Here is a 20059-nt window from a genome sequence, read left to right as displayed (position 1 = left end):
CAAGATATTTAAATATATATATGTATGATCCAAAATGATCTCCACTTCTGAATTAAGTGCTGAATCTCTAGTAAAAATGAAATTGAATAGTGTGTATTTAATCCTGCATTTGGCTATAGAAGACAATACATAACATACTTGAGGAGACATACTTTAAGATATTACATATATAAACAGTGTTAGGATTTTTATTGCATGCTTAGTTTGAAAGAGTAGTATACTCATCCAGATATATGATCTAAGGTAAATTATTGAAATCAGTATTCAGACAAGTAAATTAATAGCATGTAGCTTCATAGGAATAGAAGATAGATGAAGGCAAATTTTAGCTGAATTTGGAAATTGAGTTTCAATAATTGAAGCTATAGAAAAAATTGAGTTGACTACCTTGTTATATGCATACATTGAACAAATAAGAAGAGATGACTGTCAGCATTGAGCCAGGAAAGAACCTGAGAAAAACATGAGAATATAGGTTCTGTTCCCCAAACAACTCACAGTTATTAGTAAAAAGCAAGCAAAAACAACAACAACAACAAAACAGAACTTTTTTTTACTAATAGAGAAAATGGACCAATAAAAAGGAAATTGCAATGTGAATTTGATAAAATCTACACTAGAAGTGATGATGGATGGTATGGGTAGCAAGGTAACAAGCTTAAAGGGATGGAAAGTGGGCGTTCAGGAAAGGCTTCCCAAAGTGACTTCTAAACAGACCTTTTCCTTTCAGTTCAAAGACTTTCTTTAATATATACACATGTTATCTTTTATGTCCTTCAAACTTAATATAGCCAAATAGAGTGCCTGCTTCTGTCATTGTCAATCATTCTTCTCCCACTTTCCCCCATTTCTGTAAAATGTTCATCCATTTGCTCAAGCCAAACACCATTTTGAGAACCTCTTCACTCCTATATTAGACCATAAGCAATTCCCCTTGATCATCTCACCAAACTATTTCTCTTAATGTTCAATTATTTTTGTCACTGCCACCACCCTAATCTGAAATATATTTTTTAATCAAACTGGTAAAATAGATTTGAAAGTAACTGAAAATTTTGGCAAAATCATCACAGGTTCTGAATTACAGGTCAGTAGAAAAATGCACAAAATTAGCAACAGATCAGAATGCTGTGTGAACTAAGCCCTTCAGAATTTCAGAACTATCAAGCATATAGTTTCTTTCAGAATAACAAATAGAATGTTAGTTTCAGAAATCAAATTGGACAGACTCGTTGTGGGTAAGGAGAAGGGGAATGAATCCAGAGATAGATAGTGAATGGAGGAAGAATCCAGTGAAAGTTGATCTTAGGCAGTATTATGACAGCAAAATAAACTTCTAAAGGAAAGAGTAATACATTGGAAGGCAAGACCTATAGGATGGGAACACACCAGAAAAACACAGGCACAAAGTAAATGAAAACTCTATTATGTGGATGGTATGAACATGTATGCTCCTATGGTCACACGACAGGCTCAGCCATCTCCATCGTGTGAAGATTGTGGGCTACGGAACTCGAAAGATTTTAACCCGGCAGTTACGTGGCTTCTGCCATCACGGCACAGGCACAGCCGGGCACTCGCGTGAACGCTGCCGCTAGCCAATCACTGTGGGGCATGCATAGCCTAGGGTCACGCTAGGAGCACGCACCACGCACCACGCACCACGCTATGATCACGCACCACGCTATGATCACGCACCACGCTATGATCACGTATCATGCTGTCATAACATATGATCACGCGAGAGTCCGTTCTCAAGTGAGGATCGAGGGTTCTAGAACCCTGAGTCTCTCTCTCCGTCTTGTGACTCCTGTCAGGAGGTCTTGGAAGTCAGGTAAGGCCCCGCGCTGCCGGAACATGGGTCCCGCAGTTTTGTGACCCCCACTATGGTCATGTTCACCATTTAAGTGTGTGGTAACTCCTCAACTGTAGCTCTGCTTACATTTCTGAGGAGTCAGACCTGCCGGTCGGTTTAGAAAACCGTTAAAACGGTGGTCCGCGCGCTGGCTGAGGGGCATTTTGATGAGCCAGGCCCACACCCGATCTTTCCCCTCATCCCTAGCCTGCCTCCCAGAGCGGTGGGCCTTACTCGGTAGAGGGGCGCCACCGGGTAGGAGGGTCCCGAGTCTGTACTAGATTTTTTTTTCTTTCAGAGAATTGGCGGAGGGAGAGGGCGCGGCGGCGGTTGTTTATGGACTTCTCTCAATGCCTAGACTCAGGAACTAAGGTAAGACCCTCTTCCCATTTCCCTTCCTGCTGCCACACCAAAGCCCTGCTCTTTGGGCAGACGGTTCTGGTGTGTGTGTGTGGGGATGGTGAGAGGTGGGGGTGGTGGGGGTGGTGGTGGTAGAAGAGGTGTTGGGGTGAGGATGGCGGACATGGACAGCAGTGTGCTGGTTGTCGGGGGGGGGGGGGTTATAGGTGGAGGTGGAAGAAGTCATAGAGCGGGTAAATGGAAAATATTAAATTTAAAAAACAAAATAAAATAAAATAGGCAGGATGTTCTAGCTGCGTCATGGGTTATCATTAACTACTGCCATGGCCTATGTATCAATTTGCCAAATTTCTTGGGGGGAGGGCAGTAAACCAGCCTGTTGCTTCTTTCCCATTTTTTCTCAGTGGTTGTCCAACACCCCTTCCCTCTTCTCCCCAGACTGAAGGGAAGCATTTGGGTAACAGAAAGTAGCTCCCCAAGCCTGGCCAGTGGTATAGTGTTGACCTGTGAACCAGAAGTCAGAATTCCCAGTCGGGCACATGTTGCCGGCTAGATCCCCAGTGTGGGTCCTGCAGGAAGCAGCTGATCAGTGATTCTATCTCATCATTGATGTTTATATCTCTCTCTCCCTCTCCTTTCCTTTCTGAAATTAATAAAAAATATATATATATTTAAAAAGTAGCTCCCTTATGCTGAAGGTCTGGAGCAGGGCAGAAACCTGGTGGAGGGGGGTTGTAGGGGAAAAGGGGGACCTCTGTAATACTCTCACAATAAAGTTTTTTTTAAAAATAAAAGAAAAAAAAAACAGCTGAGGAATACTCTGCTTGGGAGTGCATATAAAACCTAGAAATTATGGTTTTTAGAAGTCGAAGGTGGCCATTTGCTCCACTCTCAATATTTATACAGCAGAAACATATTCTTGGTGATTAAGTGTTAACCAGACTTGAGTTTCAGTCTTCTTGAATCTGCCACTTACCAGATGTGCAACTTCAGGTAAATAATTTACCTCTTTGTATTCATTTTCTCATCTTCAAAATGGGAATAATAATGGTACCTGCCTTATAAAGTTCATGTGAAGATGAAATGAGGTGATCTCTGGTTCAAAGAGAACTTCTGATAAACACACACACACACACACACACACACACACACACACACCCCAAAACAAAAAAAGCTAACTCTGATCTAGCCACCCTCCCATATTCACTGTCTGTACAGTGTGATGGCTTACTCTGGTTATTAAGGACACCAAAGACCTCTCAGGTGTCAATTTGTATAACCGATTCCAAACCTGATTTTAATTTCTGTTCCGTATTGCCTTCTAGAGAGAGAGAGAGAAGGAAATAATTTTTTAAAGGAATTTGATTTTCCCCCCCAATAAAAGTGTGAAAGTACCAACATGTGAAGAATCAGAATTTATTTCTTATATTTACTTTGCTGCTCAATAGTTTCTTTAAAATTCATATGAGCCCTGGCCAGGTGGCTCAGTTAGTTGGAGCATTGTCCCATACATTATAAGGTTCCTGGTTCAATTCCCAGTCAGGGCACATATCTAAGCTGCAGGTTTGATCCCCAGTCAGGGCGCATATCCTCGGATGAGGATAGATAGATAGTTAGATAAATAAATAAATAAAGGCATATGGGGTGGGTTGCCATAATCTTTTTGTGCTTGGGTTCCTTAAATGGTTTAAACTAGTTTAACCAAACACTATTAGCTTTTGATTTTCTAACCATTGCTTCTTAGACTCCTTTAAAACTTGATGTTTTTCTTCAAGTGGAAAATAATAACTTTTTAAGGAAAAACATATTCAGAAACTATATGTGATACTTGCATTTAATAAACAGGTAGATAATATTGAATAAGTAAAATTCAGCAAATAAGGTATGTTTACATTTATGGGTATTTAAATATTCTATGAAGGATGGTTAAGGAATATTATCACTTATGCTATAATTTTATTATATTCACTTTATTTTTCTCTCATTTCAGCACTTCCAGGTTTGTTAAAAGAGACACTATGTCTGAGAGACAGCAACAACAAAAATGTGGTCCTCCATTAAAGGACTATGAGACATACATGAATGAAGGTAAAGGGGTTTCCATATAATATTTTTAAGATATGCTAATATCTCAAGGAGAGAGTAGTATCTTAGTTGGCTCATGCTGCTAAAACAGGACATCAGGGATTGGGTAGTTTATAAACAGAAGATATTTATTTTTCACAGATCTAGAGGCTGAGGAGTCCAAAATCAGGGCACTGGCAGGGTCAGTGTCTCATGAGGGTCCACTCCTGGTTCAAAAAATGGCTGTCTTATTCCTGTGTCCTCACATGGCAGAAAGGGCAAGAGAGCTCTCTGGGTCTCTTATAATGACACTAATTCCATTCATGAGCACACCTCCACTGTGACCTAATAACCTTCCAAAATAACTTCTTCAGATCAAATTAGAAATTAGGTTGAAATGTAAACATTCAATCTAAAGTAGGTAGTTTCCTTTACTTATATGGGAATGGAACACTTTTCCACAGACCATTTGAGGTACTAGTGTGCTGTAGAAAACATTCGGAGACACTGTTCAAACTAATTCTCTTGTACAACACTAATACTGTGTACCTATGTATACCTACAATGTAATGTACATTCACTAATATGTATAACTTATGCTGATCATTAAGAAACTACTTATTTATCCTTACCTCATTTTATCTTATTTCTCTCTCATGCTTAATCTTTCCACTTGTTCATTATTTTACATAACTCCAATTTATAATTATGTTTCTAGTATCATGATGGCAAGAAATAAGTGTATAAGTGCAAGTCATTAGGAAGTCATTCTATAAAAGCCCAGCAACCAAACAGAAGAACAACCAGAACCACTGCATCCCCTTGCCCCTGAATGCCCCGTGCCCCAGCAGGCCTCCCAACTCCAATCAGAGGTTGGACTGGCTGGCAAACCGCCCTCAGCCCCTTGCCCCAGTGGGGAGGTGGCTAGACCTCACCAGTGTATGAATTTGTGCACTGGGCTTCTAGTATATAATACAAGTAGTGTCCCACTTATAGAGCAGATTACAACTTATCTGTAAAGATGAGAAGATGCAAAATCTCTCATTTTATACCAATTTCCCACACTTTTTAAAAGCCAGCTATTATTACTTAACTAGAGGTCTGATGCACGAAATTCATGCATGAGTAGGGTCCTAAGGCCTGGCTAGCGATCAGGGCCAATCTGTGGGGCAACTGGTGGGGTAATGGGTGGATCTCCTGCTGGCACCTGCCTTGGCAGCCTAGCGCCATCTGCTCACCTGCCTCACCCTCCACCGCCACTGGTTGCCTCCCTCTGTGGGGCAACCAGTAGGGCAATCAGGGGCCCTGCTGACACCCGCCTTTGCTGGCCTGGGGCCTGCGGGCTGGGAGCAGCTCCTGCATTGAGCTATGTTCAGTGCATGTTATAGCGACCAGTCATTCCACTGGTCATTCCATAGTTCGGTCTATTTGCATATTAGGCTTTTATTATATAGGACTAGAGGCCTGATACACAATAATTCGTGCACTCGGGGGTTTCTCAGCTCGACCTGCACCCTCTCGCAGTCCAGGACCCCTTGGTGGATGTCTGACTGATGGCTTAAGCCCACTTCCTAGGGGATATAGCCTAAGCTGGCCATTGGACATCCCTCCTGCCGTCCGGGCTCTCACAGTCCGGCACCCCTTACTCTTTACTGCCTGCCTGCAGTGGAGGTGGAAGAGGCTCCTACCACCGCCACTGCAGTTGCTAGCCATGAGCCCACCTTGTGGCTTTAAGCAGCACTTCCCCTGTGGGAACGCACTGACCACCAGGGGCAGCTCCTGCATTGAGCATCTGCTCCCTGGTGGTCAGTGTGCATCATAGTCACTGGCCCTTCCACCATTCAGTTGATTTGCATATTATGCTTTTATTATATAGGATAGGATTATAGCTGCCATTTAAAAAATTTCTATTTTATGTAAAGCACTGTGATAATCTCATCATATAAATTATGTAGGTTTTCAGAAAAATCCTGAGAGGGTGTTACTTTAATTTAAAGATGAAGTATATGGGACAGAAAAAGCTGGGTTATGCCATGGTTTTAGAAAATCCCCAAATGTCAGTGGCTTATTCTTCACTTGTACTATATATCCATGGCAGGCGTACGTCCATCACAGGATGGTGAATGGTGGGGGTCTGAGCATTTCTTATTAGAATGACTTGGAGACCCAAATAGATGAGGAGCCACCATCTAAAAAATTGCCTCTCACTGTGCCTAAGGGGAAGAGTGCCCTGAAGTGATTTAAACCAACAACTATATGTTCTCATATGGAAATAACACATTACTCACAAACCATTATCCTTAACTAGTCACATACACCACCACACTCATAAAAAGGGTGTCAAGAAGTGCAGTTCTACCAGGTGCCTGGAACGGGAGAAATTGAAACACTTGGCAAACAGCACCATTGACAACCATATCATTGAATTGAATCTCTGATACATTGGGTATTGCCTAAAATCACATTGGTAGTATGTGACGGACCATATTCCAGATAATCATATATATTTCAAATCCACACTCTTTCTACATCAGAATTTCACATAATTTTCTTGGGAAATATTATTTTGATTTTGCAAACATTCAAATATGTAAAAATCATTCTTATCTTAAGGGCTCCACAAAATGTTTCCACAAGCCAGGTTTGGCCCATGGGCTATAGTTTGCCAGCCCCTAACCTAAGCATATGGAATCACTAGCACCCTAAAACAACATTGAATAAGAAAATTAGTAAAATAATATGGAAGCCATTCCTAGGAATTTATAAAAGCTTATATTTTAGCACAGTGGTTTTCAACTTTAGTGGCACACTGCAGTCACATGGAGAGTTTAAAAATATATTTGCCTCGGTTTCACCCCAATCTTGCTTTAAGTGTTGTGGGTGTGGAGTGGTGCTAGCGATTATTTCAATCTCCTCTTGTGCCTGAATTGTTGAAACAAAGTTGAGAACCACCTTAAAAATTTCAATGTTGAAGTTGACCTCAAGGGAAGGGAAGTAAAGGCCAAAACAAGAGAATGGGACTATATCAAACTAAAAAGCATCTGCACAGCAAAAGAAATCAACAACAAAACAAAAAGGCAACCAAAAGAACAGTTGATGATATTTGCAAATAACTCTGACAAGGAGTTGATATATAAAATATATGAAGAAATACAACTCAACACTAAACAAACAAATGATCCTATTACAAAATGGGCAGAGAAGCTGAACAGACACCTCTCTCCAGAACACATACAAATGGCCAACAGATACATTAAAAAATATTCAACCACACTATTAGGGAAATGCAAATCAAAACTGCAATGAGATTCCACCTCATACCTGTTAGAAACAGTTCCCATGGAGTGTGGGAAAAAGACGTAAGTACAGGGGAACTGTGTGCAATGTTGGGTCTCTTTAACAGACAGCTGGAGGCTGGAGTTCTAGGCATCTTAGTTTGGGACACTGTACCCATCACTGCCTAACAGCCTTGGAGTGAGTCCCATCCAGGGCTCACTTCAGCCCTAACACAGAGTCACACATTATTGGTTCTGCGCATAGGATTTGACATGACTTGGTCAGGATTTGAATGCTAATAATAAATTATATTATCTGGGTCAAGTATTTTTGACCTCATGGTGACTCACCTAAATTCTTATCCTTAAACTGAGGATAGTAACAGTTTCTATGTCATGAGATAATTGCAGGCATTGAGTTTTAATATATGGAACTACATTGAAAGTACCTGAAGAAAGCCTGTGACTTATAAGTGCCTCAGCTTTACTAGATCAGGAACTTAGCACAATGTCTGGTGTTTCGCAAGGGAAGAATATGTGTTATTTATATACATTGTTACAAATCCCCTAAAAAATGAGAAAGAATAGATGGGTATATGGAAGAAGATTCTGGTGTCAGCTGTTAACATTTCACACGAGCCAATACCCTTTCATAAGTTAAAACACACACCCCACAAATAAGTAATAGAAGAAAACATCTCCAACAGGGAAATGCAAATAAAAATCACAATGTGTCAATTAAAAAAGTCACAGTGTGTGTCCTAGTCAGGTGGCTCACTGGTTGCAGTGTCATACCATACACCAAAAGTTTGTACGTTCGATTCCCAGTCATACCTTGGTTGCAGGTTTGATCTCCAGTTGCGGTATGTGCGGAAGCAACCAATCAATGATTCTCTTTCACATCCATGTTTCTCTTTTTCTCCATTCCCCCTCTTTAAAAAAATCAATTAAAAATATTTTTTAAATCAGCAAGAATATAAGAGATCAGAATGTCATAATTTCACTATCACTGCCACATATGGAAGGTCTAAAAAGCTGTGAATTACAGGATTGTCCTGACAGTGGGCCACAGAGTGACAACAGTGATTTCCCAGACGAGTTCATTTGAGGCCTGATTGTCATCAGTATACCATGATCAGCAGTGAACAGATTTTTACTCATAAGTCGCCCTGAGGCAATATGGAGTAATGGATGTACAACACACAAACCTAGAGAACATTAAATATGAGACCCAAAGAAAGCTGGTTTCTAACAGTCTAATTCTCATAATCTTCCAGTACCACCAAACCACCAGTGTTGTCTGCTGGTACAGTTTCAGTTGAATGTGGTAAAAATAAAATATCATTAGTGAATCCACATATGAGAGAGACAATTGAGAGTACCTTATTTCTACAGATGCCAAAAAAATACTTCCATATCCTTTCACATCTCAAATTACATATGTTAGTGGGAGTGTTTGTGTGGGGAAGAATGGATAGCAACACAACTCCTAGAAGTGAATACAGAGTGCAATATAAAACAACACACATTATGAGCATACCTGTGGCTACATTCTCCAATAAAGTAGAAAATTTACAAAAGACTTAATGGATTTTTTCTTTTATTATTGTGTAATGCTTTCAATAACCCCTCTCAGCAAGTGACAGAATTACTAGAGGGAAAATCAGTATATAAGAGATCTGAATAACACAATAAACTAGCAGGATTTACCTGACAAATAGAATACTCCGTCTAAAAGGAACAGAGTACAGTACTTTTGAAGTGTCTATGTAACATTCTCCAAGATAGGCCATCTTCTGTGCCATCAAAAAACAAACAAACAAACAAACAAAAAACCAACCCAAAAAACAAACAAAAACCCCCCACAAGTTTAAAAAGAATTAAAATGACACAGAGCATGTTCTGATGATAGCAAAAAGAGAAAAGAGGAATCCCTGGAGATTTGGAAATGGTAGTTGAAACATCATTCCAGTTTGTCATTCAGACCCTTGTTACAGAAAAGCTGAGATTGGAAGAGCTGTCTCCTGAACTCAAAAGCATTTCAACTGGACAAATCGAAAGCTCACTCTGGACATTTCAAGTAGAGTTTTGTTGAGGGCAAGCTGAGAGAGAGGAGGACAGTTTAGGAGGCTGGCACCTCTGCTCCATCTGACATTAAAGCTTGTACTACAATGGCAAAGGAAGACAGCTTTCTGAGTGTTAGTAGAATCAGTGTGGTGGCTGACTGGGTTTGGGAAGCATGAGAGAAGGTGCTCCCTATGTATTGGAAGGGTTGTCAGAGAACTCTGAGAAAGGCAAGATTCTTATGCCTTCCTAATGTATGGCTGGCATCTAGTCTAACATATAGATGCATTCACCTCTGTCCTTTATAAATCCTGCACCATTTTAAAAAGCTTCACACAGTTACCTCTTTCTCCTCCCCTTGCCCATATCTCCTCCTCCTCCTGCTATTGCTCCTCCTTCATCACCCTGCACCATTTCTCCCCTAATAGCACCATCTGTCAGTTATCTGGACAGGCGTCTCCAAACTTGTATTTTTGTTCCTTGTTTCAGAAGACAATTATGGTTATAGCTCACTTCAAGGAAGAGAGAGAGATTGGAATTCTTCGAGACGACGTAATTTTGGCAACAGGACCCGTCGTTATCAACATGGTGGATATGAGCTTCAGTCTCCACACTTCCTGAAGGATGATGGAAACATGGAGATGAGGGGAGGCCAGTGGTACCCAGTCAGACAGTAAGTGACTGGGCAGCCTGGTTTGCATGTAACAGTCCATGGGGCTGTGCAACTCTCATTGCTGGCAATTTTGTTTTTCTTCTCTCACTGGAAAACTGAAGAATGTTAGAAGTGAAATAATGGTTGAGCAATCCTAATTGTATTCCTGGTATCAGGGATGAAGGATGTATAGAAGACATTAGCATGCATGGGCACTCTTTTTCTCTCCACCCTCCCCCCCTCCTGCAGCACTCCGTACACCATGAGACCTGAGAAGAGGAGAGTACAATGGCATTATGAAGGCTATCTCCATGTTACTCTATGGCATGAGAGAAAATATTATTTCAGGAGAGAAATGGAGAATACACAAGATCAAACCATGACAAGTTGGTTTAAGGTCACAGTGAGTGTCTTGAAAAAAAAAATCTGTGGAACATGAAGGAGAGAAAGGTCAGGTGGACTATGGTGGGCTCATGTAGAGATGCTCAGTACTTTGCTGGGGATAGTTTAAAAATTGTCCTTTTTATTACTCCATCTAAGGGGAAATTCAGAGAAGCAACATAAGGAAACAGGCTGACTATATGATAAACAAAGGGGGCTGTGGAAAGGTGGAACTACTGTCAAGGAAATGGAGCAAGTCCACACTAGACGTCTCGGTTTGGCTCAAGCTGGATGTGGGAAATGGGGGCTTGAGTCTGTGAAAAACTTCTCAGAGGGGCAAGCAGTGTCCTAGACAAGATCTCCTGGAACTTTATTAAAGGAAGAAAATGTCTAACGTCTTAAGTTTATTATGGGAGGAGAGTTTCAAATGGAGAGATAATGGATTTAAGAGTTCCATATTTGTCACAAACAAATAATGTATGTGGTCTTTACTTTAGATGTCCTTTAAAGCTCAATAGGAGGTAGCAAAAGAACATTGTGTTGGGTTGTTCTCCAGCCTTCTTTCATGTTGTCCTTCCTGTTTCCATGCCCTTTCGCCCTTAGATTCCCTATGGAAGAAAGTATGACAGGACATGGCTAATGGATTCTATCCAGAGCCATTGCAGTGTCCCCTTCACTCCAGTGGACGTAAGAGAAGATGGCGAAGCCAGATGAGGGGGCACAGGGAAGCGGGAGAGACCTGACTCAGCTTGGGCTCGTGGCCTCTGACATTATTGCTGTTATCTTCACTCCATGTAGTTTCACTACGTGAAAAACAGGGCCCAGTTCTTTGTCCAGGATGCTCGCGCTGCCTATGCATTGAAGGATGTCAGCTACCAGATTTGTGATGAGGACAACTGGAAGGTGTGTGTCGAGGTCATTATCTGTACTTAGTCTTGGGCAAGAGGACATGCAGAGCTGGTCACCTTCTGTAGGGCTAGAGTTCCTAGTGCTAAACTCCGCCTCTTCTTCCTGCAGATAGTTATCTTTGTCAATACTTCTGATGTACCCTACTCTGTGCGGGATAAGTTGGAGCCAGAAATAATGGAACAGCTAGAGGTAATGAGACTCAAGGGTACATGTTTTCCCTCAGATCCCCCCTTTTCCTCCTCCACCCTGATTTCCCTGTCACAACCACAGTCTCAAACCTCTCTTCCCATCTCACTCTGCAGCTGGCCATGTACAAACGATATGATGTCTCTCAGAAAGTTCTTGATCTCCAGTTGCTCCGCTATGACTCAGGTATGTCTGACAGCAGTAATTCTAGGGCACTTGAGGGCAGAGGGTTCTGCCTGGGAGGGAGACTTAGGGATGGAAACAAGGGAGGTTTTGGTGCTGGTCGTGGACCTCTCTCAGCCTTCTTATTTCCTATTCTTGGCTTCCTGAAGACTTGGTGGACCATGGTGTTGATATAATCCTGAACAGAAGAAACTGCATGGCTGCCACCCTGCAGATCATTGAAAAGGATTTCCCTGAGGTGAGGCCTTAGACTCAGTGCTGGTGTTACAGTAGGGGGTGGGACAGATGTGACAGTGGGCAGATTTGTCCTTCTAGTCCTAGATGGTATCACTCTTGACTCTTCTTCCCCAAAGCTCTTGTCCCTGAACTTGCACAATAATAGACTATACCAGCTGGATGGCCTGTCTGATATGGCACAAATGGCACCCACAGTCAAGATTCTGAACCTTTCCAAAAATGAGGTGAGAAGAGGGACTGATCAAAGTTGGGTTGAGAGTGGGTGGTAGTGTTCATCAGGGTGATGACAGGAGGTAAGCGAAGGTACCTGTGGGGAAGGGAGTGGGCTGTGGGTTCAGAGGCTGGTATGTCCCTTTTTCCTTGGACTATTTTTAGTTTCTCCCCATATTTCTCAGCTTAACTCTACCTGGGAATTGTGCAAAATCAAAGACCTGAAACTGGAAGAGCTGTGGCTGGAAGATAACCCTCTGTGCCACAACTTCTCAGAGAAATCTACTTACATAAGGTCAGTGTGAGCCCCTTGTACCATTCCTAGGGTCCTTTGATTTCTGGAACCCTGAACTACCCCTGACAGTGCCATATCGCAGATGGTGGCAGCCCTAGTCCTCTTGGAGGACTAGAGGCCCCACAGTCTCTTCTCTATGTTCCTCTTCTGTGCTTAGAGGTCTCCTGTCCTTCCTCTGACCTACTTACCTGTCCTCATGGTCTCCAGTGTGATTCCTTACTCTGCATATAGTTTTCTCTGGCATTCCCACCAAAAACATGCTCCAGGATGCAGGGGTCCCTTCCTCTTGCCACCAGGACTAGGAGTATTGAGCCTTGAGGCAGATACTGTTGATCTAGACTGAGAAACTCCCTTCACCCCAGACACATGCTGAGATAGTCCTTCCTGCTTCTGAAAGGATAGAGTATCCCCAATCTATTCTGGGAGGAACCCCTTTTCCCCTTGCTTGTAAAGGGTCTCCCACAATTCCCAGTTCAATGTGGGATTTTCCCACCCCATGCCAAGGACCCAGGCCCAATTTGTTTCTTTAGTGCAATACCAGGAATGAGCTATCCTTAGTAGAATCCAGGGTTCCCTAGTCAAGAAGCTAGAAGTGAGTTACCAATATCCTGGTGGGTTTGACTCAGTGGTTGAAGTGTCGCCCCGCAGACCTAAGGGTTTCAATTTTTAGCATGTACCTTGGATTCAAGTTAGATTCTTTACCTCTATTGGGGTACATGGTTGGAAGCAACCAGTTGATGTGAGAGATATTTTTCTCTTCCCAACCCCACCCCTGTTCCCTCCCTTCCACTGTCTTTCTAATGATCAACTACATTACATTGACAACCTCCACACATGCCCTCAAAAAATATCCTTGGGTGAGGATTGAAAAAAAGAAAAGAAAAAAAAGAAATGAGCCACCAGCAATGAGTGGGGGGCCTCTGCGGCAGCAGTGGCAGGCAGATGTCAGAGGGGTTTGAAGAGACAGGAGGACAGTCCTCTCAGGACCACCGACCATTCCTTCACAGAACACGTCAACTGCTTGGTCCTTCGGAGGAGCCCTGGGTAGCATTACATGGGTAGGATTCCTCAGAAAGAAAGAAACTAAGACAGACAAAGATGTACAGGGGCCATGAAGAGAGAAGGTGGTTTTTATATGAGTGGGCCACAGATCCCCAATGTTAAGCTGAGCTGCGGCCTGGACCTTTACTCCTTCTGGGAAGGTCTCCTGATCCTGTGGGTGGTGTGTTTCCCATGCCCAGTTTACATTGAGCTCCCACAGGTGACAAAGGGTCAACAAACACCCTAACAGGCTAACAGACTCATGCTTTCCATTCCTGCTTGGAGACCTAGGGCCAGCCAGGGGCAGACGAAGGAAAGGGCTGCTGCAGGGGAGCCATGTCCCTTTTCTCTTTTCTTCTTCTCTGACCCAACCCCCTTTGCCAGGGCAGATGTTCTTTTCCCTCCTTTTACTTTTCTTTTTCTTTTTTCTTTTCCTTTGACTCTACATTTTGATGTCTTCCCAATCTCTGCTACTGTTTTCATTCTCTTTCTGCCTTCATCCTTCTCCCTTTCACTCCCTGTCTCCTAATCTCTCCTTCACTACCTCCCTGCCCCAGCATACTGGGCCATCCCTGAGGCATATCTTGTTCATGGCAGGATGCTGGATCCTCACTGAGGTGGCAGAGCCCTGGGCCCCCACCCCATTCCCTCTTCTCTCTGGAGCCATCAGTGGTGGCCTGGAAGAAGGAAAGGGAGGCAGGGAGGAAGAAGGAGCTCTGGAGTTTGGGATCAAAATGCTGTGGTCTGTGGCACTGAGGGAGGAGGCAGGGCCCTCTAGGCAGGAGTTAACCAGGAGGATAGAGAAGGAGAGGGAGGAAAAGGTGAGGGATTCAGGAAGGAAGGGAGGTAATATAAATGTGTAGGTGTGGAGAGAGGTGAGGAGACTGTATTTCAGAGATTCCATATGGCAGATGGTCAATGCTTAGCAGGGAAGTAGACACAGAAGCCTTGAAATGTGAGGCTGAGGAGGGCAAAGGGAATTCTGGGTGGACAAAATACCTGTCTCTGTTAATGCCATCAGTGTTTTAAGTAAATGGAAGCATGCAACCCAAACTATCAACCACTTCTTTCTTTTTGCATTTGGACAGTGTCATCAGAAAGTATTTCCCCGAGTTGTTACGCTTGGTAAGTGTCTACATTCATCATCTCTTATTTACATTGACAACCTCCACACCTGCCCTCAAGCAGGTGTGTCTTGCTTAGATTACATATTTGCATCAGAGCCTTATCCATTTTGGGGGACGTGGATCTCTAAAAAAAAGACATGAAGATGATCTTTACAAAAATGTACCCCCCCATACACACACACAGAGACAGAAAGACAGGAAGAGAAGGTGGGAGGGAGGGCAGGAGAGAGAGAAACAGACACACACACAAAAGTTGCATAAAGTAGTATGCATAATCCATGGACACAGACATTTATGTGGCGAAGGCTTGGGCAGGGGGGTTCGGGTGGTGGAGAGTACTGTTGAAGAGTGGGGGGAGACAAAGGCGGGGGATGGGGGAATACCTGTAAATGAATCAACCATAAAAATAAACAGTAGAGACTTCTAGGACCTCATAATGCAGACGCCCACTGGAATCTTACCCATGGAATTTCCTGGGGCCTTTCACTTTTGACCTCCCACCTTCACCATCTTCTGGGCACATCCTTCCCATAGTCATCCAGGACCCCCTAGTAACGTACCCTTCCCCTCTCCAGGATGGCCAGGATTTACCCCCACCGATTGCTGTTGACATTGACAGACACTACTTAATGAAGCCCTTAATAAAGGTGAGGAAGAAACATCAACATTTAGGCTGTTGTAAGGGAGGTTTTATCAGCCAAATGGTCTCAAATGTCTTTGATTCCAGGAAAACAGTAAAGGATCTGATGTTATGAAGACTCAAATCATGCAATTCCTGCAGCAGTAAGTACCCCTGAAAGTTTTAAAGTCCCTTTTGAGATCCAGTCCATAGAGGTACACTGACTTCATTGTCCCCTCACAGATATTACTTGATCTATGACTCTGGAGACAGACAGAGTCTCCTCGGTGCTTATCACGATGAGGCCTGCTTCTCTTTGACCATCCCCTTCATCCAAGACAACCCAGCCACGTGAGTATCACAGCTCAGACTCTCATTTGGGGCGTGTGTCCCCCTAGCAGAAATCTGCCAGGTCATGGAAACTCCCCCACTGTCTGTACCTCCACATCCTGTTTTGTTTTTTCTCCTAGAAGCAGCTTGTTTGAGTACTTCAAGGTTAACAGGAATATGAAGAACCTACAGGACCCCAGTGCGTGTGGGATGCGGAAGATTGGGCAGGGAAAGGTGGTATGAGGGTCAGTCATAGGCCCCAGGGAGTGGCAACCCTGACTTCTGCTGTCCTTCCCCCATAGACCAGCGTTTTCAGCTGCTGAAACATACCAAACGTGACATTGTGAGCTCTCTCTGTGTGTTTCCCAAAACTCAGCATGACCTCAACTCCTTCCTGGTGGACGTGTGGTTGCAGTCGGTGAGCACCCTCTTCCTCCCTGGGGCAGGCCCAGAAAGATGCAGCTGGGAGTTAAGTGTATGTGGAGACTGAGCACATTTGTTCTTTTTGTTGTTGTTGTTCAGGAAAACCTGCTTTGCTTCTGTGTCAATGGGGTGTTCAAGGAAGGTGAGTGTATGTAGAGACCCCTCCCCAGGTCCCTCACTGCTCCCCGATCCAGGCTGGACTACCTCTCAGAACTCTCACAGCTTCCTTGATTCCTTCACTATTCCCTCCATGTTCTCCTGCCTCCAGACTTCCCCCAAACCAGCCTGGTCTGACCTGCATCCATGCCTATCAACCCTGCACAACTGGGGTGATGAGTACACAAATGTGGGGTTTGACTGTGCAAAATAGGTCCATTACCTAACCTCTCATTTTCCTCATTTGCAAAACGGGGATAACAAAATACACCTCTTGGGTGGCTTCCAAAATTGAATCAAATGAACTAGTGAAGTGGTTGTCCCAGGGCCCAGCACATCGGAGGTTCCCTCTCAGTAGAATCAGGTTTCTCCTAATGTTGCCCTCCCAATTCCCCGCACAGTGACTCCCAGAGAATAGTTGTCTCCTTGGGCATGAGTATGCAGTCCCACCCTGACTTGGGAAAGCTGAGTGAGTGTGTGAAGCCTGTGTGACTCCAAGGGGGCATTGTTGTTTGTTGTTGTTGAAGTGGAAGGAAGGTCTCAGGGCTCTGTGCGTGCCTTCACCCGGACTTTCATCACTACCCCTGCCAGCGATTCCAGGTGAGTGTTATGCTCTGGGGGGACATACAGCCCAACCTGGGCTCATGGCTGTGGCAATGTGACGGTGCATATTCTCAGGGTTTTCTCAGTGTTGTGGGAAGCCAGCAGGTTGATATAAGGGATAGTCCTTCAGAGGGGTTAAGAGTGTGGGCTCTGGAGTTAGAACACTGAAAGTGTTTCAGGTTTCTTTCAGGTTCTCTTCATGGCACCAACACTCACTCGATTTGTACCTGAGTGAAATCCCGTGACCCTCTCTGTGACCTATGTCTTCCTCTGAAAATGGGATTAAACTGTCCTCTCCCTTGGGCTGTTTCACTGAGTAAATGCAATGGGGCTAGGGGTACAAACCTAGTGAAGCTGGTAGGCAATCTCTCCAAGCGGTGGGAGGTGGGAAGGGAAGAGGAATCTGGGGAGCAGATACAGGTGGGTACGGGAGCAATCTGGTCGCTGAGGGGCAGTGGAAGCAGGATAATTGTTGAGAGTGTGGGATTGTCCATCCATCAGTTGTCTGAGGTATCATTTTTCTCCAGCGTGTTCATCATGAATGATGAGCTGTTTGTGAGGGATGCCACCCCAATTGAGACTCAAAGTGTGATTTCTACCCAAGTGCCCACACCTTCCTGTAGCACTGGGCCCACCCTCTCTCAGGAACAGCCGGAAATTGTGCAGATTTCCTTCAGCCTCTCTCAGATGAGCCTCTAGTGGTCTCAGAAGTAAGTGATGGGTATGCATGGGATAGGAGGGAGCTGGGAGGATTGAATAGTGGGAACTTGCAGGTAATTATATTAGGTCTTTTTTTTTTTTTTTTTTTTTTTTTTTTTTTTTTTTTTTACAAAAATTGACTTGAAAAATACCTTAATTTTATGCTAATACATTGAAATATAACATTTAGTTTTCCTACTAGACATACTGTTTTAAAACTTGTTTATTAATTATTAGCACCATCATAGTTTGCTATAAGTATATCTTAGGCTACCTTATTTCTGCTAAGAATTGTACATTAAGCAATTGAATTCCAGTAGGTCTGTGGTCGGCACACTGCAGCTCGCGAGCCATATGAGGCTCTTTGGCCCCTGGAGTGTGGCTCTTCCACAAAATATCACGGCTTGTCGAGTCTATTTTGAAGAAGTGGCGTTAGAAGAAGTTTAAGTTTAAAAAATTTGGCTCTCAAAAGAAATTTTAATGGTTATACTGTTGATATTTGGTTCTGTTAACTAATGAGTTTGCCGACCACTGCAGTAGGCCATAAGCTATTATTGATAGATATTTATCTTTCCACTGCTTTTTTAACATTACGTGGAGTGCCACTTGGTCATTCTGGTGCATACATCTTGGTAAATTTGGAGGCTTCTTTCTGTGGCAAGATTTGGCCTTGACATTGTGTGGTCAAAGTGTCTTCACTTTGGTCCCAAAAGAGCTCATTTGTCCTCCCCCACCACATGTGCTTTTAGTACAATGAATACATGATAGTAGCTCATTAAAAAGTGAAGTCTGAGAATTCAGAGATAAAAGGAAATGGGTCCCAAGCTTTTAGCAAGGCCAAGTGGACAGAAGTCAGGTGGCCTGGGGATGAATCTCAGTGCGCCTTGCTCTGCTGTCTTCACAATTCTCTCTTTTGACTTTTTCTAGATGAAGGGCAAGATCTCAGAGGAGGGCTTCATGCAGAAACCTAGGATCCTGTAAACAAAGCCTGGGAAATGACCCCTTAGCTGCTCTCATTTTCATCCTCATCATATTTGTTATAACTCTCTTGCAACCTGAGGCCGCATCCATGACTAAGGTTGAAGCCGGATTGACCATGAATCCAAACTTTACCTTGAAGCCGGCCAATTGTTCTGTACTTTTCCCACTCAAGATCCCTGTTTATTTTCATATTAAAGAGTTACATTGCACTTTGTATGTGTTGTGTCTTGGATTGCTCTTCCCTTGTCCCAACATGAGCCACCAGGGCCAAGACCAGAAGGTCTAGTCTTCCCCTTCATCCATGGCAGTGTCTAACATTTATTTATTTTTTATTTATATTAATTTAATTTATTGGGGTGACATTGGTTAACAAAATGATATAGATTTCAAGTGTACAGCTCAACAAAGCACACTGCATCATATGCCCAAAGTAAAGGGATTTTCTGTCTCCATTTATTCCCCCTTTGCCCTCTTCCACCTCTCCCCGCCCCCCAATTTTCCCTCTGGCTATCAGCATACTGTTGTCTGTGTGATCTATCTTATCTATCTATCTATCTATCTATCTATCTATCTATCTATCTATACATACACACACACACACACACACACACACACACACACACACACACACTCTAGAGGCCCAGTGCATGAAATTGATGCATAGGGGATGGGGTTCCCTCAGCCCATCCTGTACCCTCTCCAATCTAGAACCCCTCAGGGGATGTCCGACTGCCTCTCACAATCTGGGACCACTGACCCCTAACCTCTCTGCCTGCCTGATCGCCCCTAACTGTTCCTCTACTGGCCTGATCGCCCCTAACTGCTCTCCTGCTGGCCTGATCACCCCTAACTGCCTTTGCCTCACCCCACACACAGGACCCAAGATCCTCTCCTCCGGTCGGTCACAGGTACCCAGGACCCAGACTGGCTTTGCCTGGGCTGGCACAGCCGCAGGGGACCATGGACAGGTGGCTTTGCCTCGGCCGCAGCTGCAGGCACTGGTGCCTGGGACCTCGCCTGGCTTGCCCCTCTCCTGGGCTGCAGCCCCAGTTGCTGGTGCCCAGGACTACAGGGCAGGTAGTTTGTCTCTTTCCCAAGCAACAACCCCAGCCTCTGGCACAGGACTGCAGAGTGGGCGGCTTGTCCCTTTCCTGGGCCTCAAGTGTAGCCACTGGCCCCTGGGACAGCAGGGTGGGCTGCTTATCTCTCTCCTGGACAGCAGTCCCAGGTGCTGGCACCCAGGACTGTGGGGTGGGAGGCTTGTCCCCCTCCCAGGCCATAGGCTGGCTGGTCCCCATTCCTCTTTAGGGAGCTCATTTGTGCCTGACTGGTCTCCATTCCTCTCTCGTAAGCTTATTTGTGCCTGACTGGTCCCATTCTTCTCTCCCTGGTGTTGAGTGTCTGAGCCT

General features: G+C 44.0%; 1 protein-coding gene across 1 annotated transcript; it reads left to right on the top strand.

Annotated features, from left to right (window-relative positions):
- Positions 1–1668: 1668 nt before the first annotated feature.
- On the top strand, positions 1669–18858 carry LOC311614831 (nuclear RNA export factor 2-like; the record flags this gene model as incomplete). Its single annotated transcript, XM_084869956.1, has 22 exons — positions 1669–1834; positions 3157–3208; positions 4206–4303; positions 10108–10291; positions 10520–10673; positions 11255–11338; positions 11450–11554; positions 11669–11749; positions 11863–11932; positions 12079–12167; positions 12283–12390; positions 12562–12671; positions 14801–14837; positions 15415–15486; positions 15567–15622; positions 15702–15809; positions 15929–15987; positions 16091–16206; positions 16311–16353; positions 16895–16967; positions 17498–17680; positions 18597–18858. 21 exons carry the CDS (start codon positions 1669–1671, stop codon positions 17667–17669), a joined length of 2037 nt encoding a protein of 678 aa, XP_084726082.1. The 3' UTR covers positions 17670–17680; positions 18597–18858.
- Between the last annotated feature and the right edge of the window lie 1201 nt (positions 18859–20059).

This window comes from Pipistrellus hanaki (assembly GCF_964339955.1).
Source record: "Pipistrellus hanaki genome assembly, chromosome: X".
NCBI classification, from domain to species: domain Eukaryota; kingdom Metazoa; phylum Chordata; class Mammalia; order Chiroptera; family Vespertilionidae; genus Pipistrellus; species Pipistrellus hanaki.
Note: the sequence above shows the minus strand (reverse complement) of the source record. Positions and strands in the feature narration are given on the sequence as shown.